Source organism: Uloborus diversus, chromosome 1 (assembly GCF_026930045.1).
Source record: "Uloborus diversus isolate 005 chromosome 1, Udiv.v.3.1, whole genome shotgun sequence".
NCBI lineage: Eukaryota > Metazoa > Arthropoda > Arachnida > Araneae > Uloboridae > Uloborus > Uloborus diversus.
Genome location: NC_072731.1, coordinates 228,803,307 through 228,810,489, shown reverse-complemented (window position 1 = coordinate 228,810,489; position 7,183 = coordinate 228,803,307). Strand labels below are relative to the sequence as shown.

The 7,183-nt window shown below is 33.1% G+C and overlaps 1 protein-coding gene across 1 annotated transcript in view; it reads left to right on the top strand.

Moving 5' to 3' along the window:
- The window catches only part of LOC129219103 (neurobeachin-like), a 197,053-nt gene that overhangs the window by 85,460 nt on the left and 104,410 nt on the right, over positions 1 to 7,183 (top strand). The window contains exons 2-6 of the mRNA XM_054853426.1: positions 2,070 to 2,174; positions 2,256 to 2,382; positions 4,315 to 4,415; positions 4,566 to 4,661; positions 5,257 to 5,378. Of these exons, the coding sequence (XP_054709401.1) occupies positions 2,070 to 2,174; positions 2,256 to 2,382; positions 4,315 to 4,415; positions 4,566 to 4,661; positions 5,257 to 5,378 (551 nt within the window). The remainder of the gene's footprint in view (positions 1 to 2,069; positions 2,175 to 2,255; positions 2,383 to 4,314; positions 4,416 to 4,565; positions 4,662 to 5,256; positions 5,379 to 7,183) is intronic.

The window sequence follows — 7,183 nt, the reverse complement described above, 5'->3', positions numbered from 1 at the left end:
TAACGGAAAACTATGTTCTGGAATCCTCCAAAACACCCGACTGTCTTTATTCGGTATAATGAATATTTGTATCAAATTTGGAGCCAGTTGTTATGTTTAATCCCATTAACGGAAAACTATGTTCTGGAATCCTCCAAAACACCCGACTGTCTTTATTCGGTATAATGAATATTTGTATCAAATTTGGAGCCAGTTGTTATGTTTAATGCCATTAACGGAAAACTATGTTCTGGAATCCTCCAAAACACCCGACTGTCTTTATTCGGTATAATGAATATTTGTATCAAATTTGGAGCCAGTTGTTATGTTTAATGCCATTAACGGAAAACTATGTTCTGGAATCCTCCAAAACACCCGACCGTCTTTATTCGGTATAATAAATATTTGTATCAAATTTGGAGCCAGTTGTTATGTTTAATGCCATTAACGGAAAACTATGTTCTGGAATCCTCCAAAACACCCGACCGTCTTTATTCGGTATAGTGAATATTTGTATCAAATTTGGAGCCAGTTGTTATGTTTAATGCCATTAACGGAAAACTATGTTCTGGAATCCTCCAAAACACCCGACCGTCTTTATTCGGTATAATAAATATTTGTATCAAATTTGGAGCCAGTTGTTATGTTTAATGCCATTAACGGAAAACTATGTTCTGGAATCCTCCAAAACACCCGACCGTCTTTATTCGGTATAGTGAATATTTGTATCAAATTTGGAGCCAGTTGTTATGTTTAATGCCATTAACGGAAAACTATGTTCTGGAATCCTCCAAAACACCCGACTGTCTTTATTCGGTATAATGAATATTTGTATCAAATTTGGAGCCAGTTGTTATGTTTAATGCCATTAACGGAAAACTATGTTCTGGAATCCTCCAAAACACCCGACCGTCTTTATTCGGTATAATAAATATTTGTATCAAATTTGGAGCCAGTTGTTATGTTTAATGCCATTAACGGAAAACTATGTTCTGGAATCCTCCAAAACACCCGACCGTCTTTATTCGGTATAGTGAATATTTGTATCAAATTTGGAGCCAGTTGTTATATTTAATGCCATTAACGGAAAACTATGTTCTGGAATCCTCCAAAACACCCCACCGTCTTTATTCGGTATAATAAATATTTGTATCAAATTTGGAGCCAGTTGTTATGTTTAATGCCATTAACGGAAAACTATGTTCTGGAATCCTCCAAAACACCCGACCGTCTTTATTCGGTATAATAAATATTTGTATCAAATTTGGAGCCAGTTGTTATGTTTAATGCCATTAACGGAAAACTATGTTCTGGAATCCTCCAAAACACCCGACCGTCTTTATTCGGTATAATGAATATTTGTATCAAATTTGGAGCCCATAAGTCAGAAACTGGTTTCAACAGCACATGGTAACTTCGCATTGATAAAAACACGTAGTAAATGAAAATAAATTTTTTTGGTTGGCAATTTTCTTTCTTTTTTCATGTTATCTACGAAAAGTTGAAATGTATTTTATTTTTATATGTGATCTTAACTACGAGATTCATACCGCATCTCTAATAAGATAAATGATTCTTCTTAACTAGAAAATCGCCCGTCAAGGTATGATGGGTGAAAATTGCTTCCACATTTGAACGAAGCAATTGCCTGTTTGGTGATATTTTGATAGTTGAAATTTTAACCCTGACTCCAGTCGATTAACCCTACATTCCAGTACATAGCGTTCATCGTTGACCACTTTTTCGTTTCTTCATTCTCCCCAAATGAGTTTTACCACTGAAACGGTTAAATTACCGGATCCAGTTCAGTCTTGTCAAAATAAAGCATGTCAAACAACTTCCCTGCATGTCAGATATTACCAAAAATTGTTATCAAATTAACAAGCTGTGGCGCGAGTTTCATCGTTGGCGACGTCAGGAGTGTTACTCGATCAGTGAATTGGCTGCTGTATATATGAGGATATGAGGCGCGGCCCTCGGGGATAAAAAAGATTGGGCGTTACTGCTTTAAGGTGTGCTGAATACATTGTTGCTAATATGAATAATAACTTTGGTATTTATTTATATACATGTTTTCTCTTTCTTTGCAGCTGGTTGGAGGAGAATTTGACATGGAACTAAATTTTGTCATACAACAGCCGCAAAATATAGTTCATATGTTAGATTTGTTGGATCACTGCCCGTCCAATTTGCAGGTAATTTCCAGGCATTTTCTTCCATTTTGTTTCTTATTTTTTGTCAATCATTGTTTGTATTGTATCTCTCGTGTTTTCCAGGCTGAGGTATGGAGTGTATTTATTGCCATTTTGAGGAAAAGTCTCCGAAACCTTCAGGCGTGTACAGACGTTGGACTCATCAAACATGTTCTTTCTAGGTTACCTCTTGTTGAAGAAGTTGTAGCAGGTATTTTTTCAGCCTCATTTTAACTACTGTAATTCCTCTTATTCTTCTTTCTTAAGATACCATTTTCCTGTGTATTATCCGCGGTGGCCTATAACATGCAGGCTCTAAAATCGGCCTGAAGAAAAAAAAAAGAAAGAAAATCTTTGTATAATCTGTGGATAATACGATGTCAAAAAACGAAGTTATTTTGATTTAACATACAGTTTTAGCTTAAACTAAAAACGTGAAAAAGTAATACTATTTAAGATACAATCAAAACTGATCTAAAAAATAATGATTTCGTCTTGAAATCATGAATACATACAGTTCGCTAATTACTTATAGATGGGGTCAAGACAAATTAGCAAACGTTTAGTCTAGTACATGTGGTGACTGCTTCTACTATGAATGTATGGTTGTTTATTGTACACAGCTTGAATCGCGTCAGAGAAAACTCAAGCTATGTAAAATAAACAACCATACAGGCTACAGAAACTGTCTCTATTGATGAATCCTGCTGAAATTTGAGGTTCAATGCGTTGGCGTTCGGAAAAGAAAAAATAAGTGTAGTAATCCACGGCAGAGTATAATCCGCACCTGATTAATTTTACTTTTTTAACTGATAATCCGCAGGAAAATACGGTAGATTAGCTAGTTGGGCGATGGAAGGCGATAGCACCTGACAGAACTTCAAAGGACGGTGAAGAAGAGTATGAAATCATCAGAATATCGTTTTTATTAACGGGTTATTGAAGAAATGTTAAAGACCCTCTCTTTCATTTAGACATTTTGCTCATGTAGTGATCTTAAATGGAACTCAAATGAGAATTAAGTATGGTCATCGGGCAAGCAAGGAAGTTTGCAATGTATTGCTCCACTTATCAGGTTTGCACAAATTATACATTTGTCTGATCAGGGAGTTCATTTTGGAATAAAATTGGGACTGTTTTCGGAGCTTTCTGAAAATTCCGAAGTCCAAAAACGGACAGAATGTTGGCGATATCCATTGGTAAAATAATTTTTTTTTTATTAAAAACATTTCAAACAAAATTTGCTTTCAATTTTTGTGTATGACAACAAATTCTGCAACTATAGGACCAGATTTCAAGTTTCGGAATTTATCGATTCTCGGGGATCGCAATCGAAAATTTCAACATGGCAGACGTGAAAAACTTTTCAAACGATAGCTCCAAAGAACGGTTTAGAAATTTTAGAAGCTTTTGTTGAAATACTTTTGTGCATACTCGCGTATAAGTCCAGCGTTTTCGTACGAAAAAAGAAAAAAAAAATTCTGGAGCTCGTTATAAAAAGACTTAAACATAAGCGGCAATGGTTCCAGATTTTTTTCCCCAAACAACAATCGAATATCTGAATATTTTCTCGATTTAACTTTAACTCTAACTGAAAAACTTTAAAGAAGTAAATACAGAAACATATTTTAGCATCATTTTATACTGTCTGACAGTTTAAAGACGTTAGTTACACTAAAAGAGCGATTATATAAGTTCGGGAAACGACGATCCGAATTCGAGTATCTTCTTCATATTAATTGGGTGAAAATTAAGAGTTTATTTGAAAAAAAAAAAAAAAAAAAAAAGATCTATACAAGCAAGTGAGGCTACAAGAAAGTAACATTTTCTTGGGATTAATGCAATTTAAATGCAGCAATTATGATTAAGGAAATTAGCTATCGCAAAAACAAACGCTTTTCAAAAATCTCGATCTTGAAAATGAAACCTTTTCTTACATAAGTGTGAAAACTGCATTTTCGGAACATGTTCACTGCATTTAATTGTCTTCAATTTTAGAATACTTATCCCCCCCCCCCCCCCAAATACTGTAAAACTGCCGCAGATTTTTTTTATTTTTTAAATCTACTTGTGTCAAATGTTTAACATCTTTCAAAACAGCACAATTACAATTTTCTCAATCCTTATTTCTTTGTTTTTTCAGACCTCTTGATTGAAATTTTAGGAGTTTTAGCTAGTTATAGTATAACTGTTAGAGAGCTTAAGCTATTATCTGGCTGCATGAAGGCTGAAAATGGAAAATGGGTAAGACAAATTTTACTGTATTTGAAGAAATGGATGTTTTATAAATGAATAACTCATAAAAGTAATTAAATGAATGAATACATTTATTTTTACTCCAGAACGTATGTTTTTAAGGGGAAAAAAATTCATTTTCTGTGTATTTATTTTCAGCCAAGGCATTCAGTAAAGCTTTTATCGGTGTTAAGACAATTACCACAAAGACATGGTCCTGACACATTCTTTAGCTTTTCTGGAAAAAAGGGTGCTGTAAGTATTTTCTTATTATAAAAATTGTACAATATTTCATCTAAGAATGCTGATTATTTTGATTTGGTTTACCCCCACCCTTTTGTTTGAAAACATTTTTAGAACAAAGTTAAAATATTAAACTTGAAAAAGTTTTTATTACATTTATGGTATGAAAAAAAAAAAGAAAGAAAAAATTCTAGTTTTTCAAACAAAGATCAACTGGTGTTGCATTTACTGAGGTGTATGGGCAGGCAGAGCAGATGGTTTTTAGCAAGAATGCTTCTATAAAAAAGGGGGGGGGGAATCAAAATCATCTGCATTTACTAACATTCATAGCCCTCTGTAAATTTGCTTTTTGTGTTGAGAATAGAGTTGGTGTTTGTAAATTGGAAGAAACCATTAGATTTAATTTTTAAAAAATGATCAACTTAATTTTATATGCATCAATTATTACATTAATTTTTTGTTTGATGCTTGTATTTCTTAAAAATTAAAAAAAAAAAAAAAAACAACTTGAAAAGTATGATTGAAACTTTTAGTTTTTATATTCATTCATCTATTTTTTTATTTTTAAATCTTGCTTTATTAATATGTTTTTTTAATGTATATATAGGCTATAGCTCTACCTCCTCTAGCAAGGTGGCCGTATCAGAATGGCTGGACGTTTAGTACATGGTTTAGGCTAGATCCAATTAATAGTGTAAATATAGAAAGAGAAAAACCTTATTTGTTTTGGTAAGATTTTTACTTTACTTTATAAGCTTAAAAAGCAGACTTTTAATTGTAATTTTGTTAGTCTTACTTTCATTAACTGGTATTATTTAGGATGTAAAATTTATGGAAAAAAAATGTGATACATTAAATGAAATTTCAGGTATATTCAGTAGGCAGTGGAGAATTTATATTTCACAACAGTTTGGCTTTGGAAATACTGTCAAATTATTAATGTGTTTTTTGTTTGTTCGATTGTTACTTTGTATCATGCCGTGGTTGCCAAGTTTTCGTTACTAGATTGGCGATATATCTCCAAATTGGCGGATTTTTTTTTTTTTTCAAATTGTTTTTAATTTGCCTTTATTGGCAGCATTTAGCAAGTAATCCATTAAACCATGTTAAAATTGGAAAATGAAACTCTGTAAAACACTTTTTTTTGCATTGGTTTGCAACAAGCGTGAGGTGTAATAAGTTAGTGTTTTTTTTTTGTGCACTCTGAAGCATTATTATATTGTATTTTTGTTCTTTATATACATTCCATGCAGTTTTTAGGCAATTTTAGATTTAGATCACAGACAATAACGAAAACATCACCTTTCTTTATGTTTGAATGTACAATTCTCAGTACTTTTCTGTTGCAGGTACGTCATTTGGCGACTTTTCTTACTTTCTCTATGTAACCGAAAATAGTTTACTTGTTAATAACGTTTACGTTTTCTTCATGTTTGCTCCTCTTTTTCTGATTTAACATTCTATGGAGACTCCATGTATATCTTCAATGATTAATTTAATGTTTTGTTTTTTTAATAAATTACTTAGTGGAGTTACTTAGTTTTTTAAATAAATTAGTTAGTGGATTACTTGAATCAAACATTTTATGTTATGTAATGGCTTTTTTGTTACTTGACAACTTATTTTGCATTTTAATGCATTACTTTAATTATTCGGAGGACTTTTTCTTCATTTTAATGGAAATTTTTGTCTTGTTTCATGGCTTGTTTCGTTTGAATGTGCATTATAAAGAAGAAATAATGTATGATATCGCCAAACAAGTAGTTTCTATTGGACCACAATGAACAAAATGAAAAATTATTGCCAAGATTTAAAATGGGCCAAGTGAAGTACCAAGCAGTTAGGCTTTTTTATTAATGTTTACTATTGATGAATTTCATCGTTACAGCAACTCATATTACATAGTGCTGTAATTAACTGTGCAAAAATTAAGGACAAAGTCGAAAAATTAGCATATCAGCTGAACGAAGAGGCAGAGCGGACAGAAAGACCAATCAGGAGATTAAGTAAGGTGACGTACAGTAGCACACATGCGCAGATATGCAGGCAGATGTAATAGGGGAGTGTCTGAGTAGTATAAAGCATGTTGTCGGTGTAAGATCAGTGTTTCTGGCAAAGAGATTGCACGCCGTATAGCAGTTAAAATCACACCGAGTTGCTGCCTCAGCGAGAAATGGAGAATAATCAATCTGTTAGACGACATCTGGATGCTTTTACCCGAGGTCGAATCATTGGGAAGTTGGAGGAAGGCCGCAGTGTGACAAGTGTGGTTGCAGAGTTTGGAATTGCTCACAGCATCGTTTCACGACTTTGGAGCAGTGGTTGGAAGTAGCGCACTACAAGTAGCGACGCTACTGTAGTAGCTACATTTTTGAGTAGTTTGTAGTGTAGCGCACTACTTTTAAAAAAAAGTAGTGTAGTGAGTAGTTAACTACAAAAAAATAATAGTTTGTAGCGATTTCTGGAAACTACTTTCAAATAAACTGAAAAAAAAAAATCAATGTTCAAACGAATTTGACTGGCGCAAATTTTAC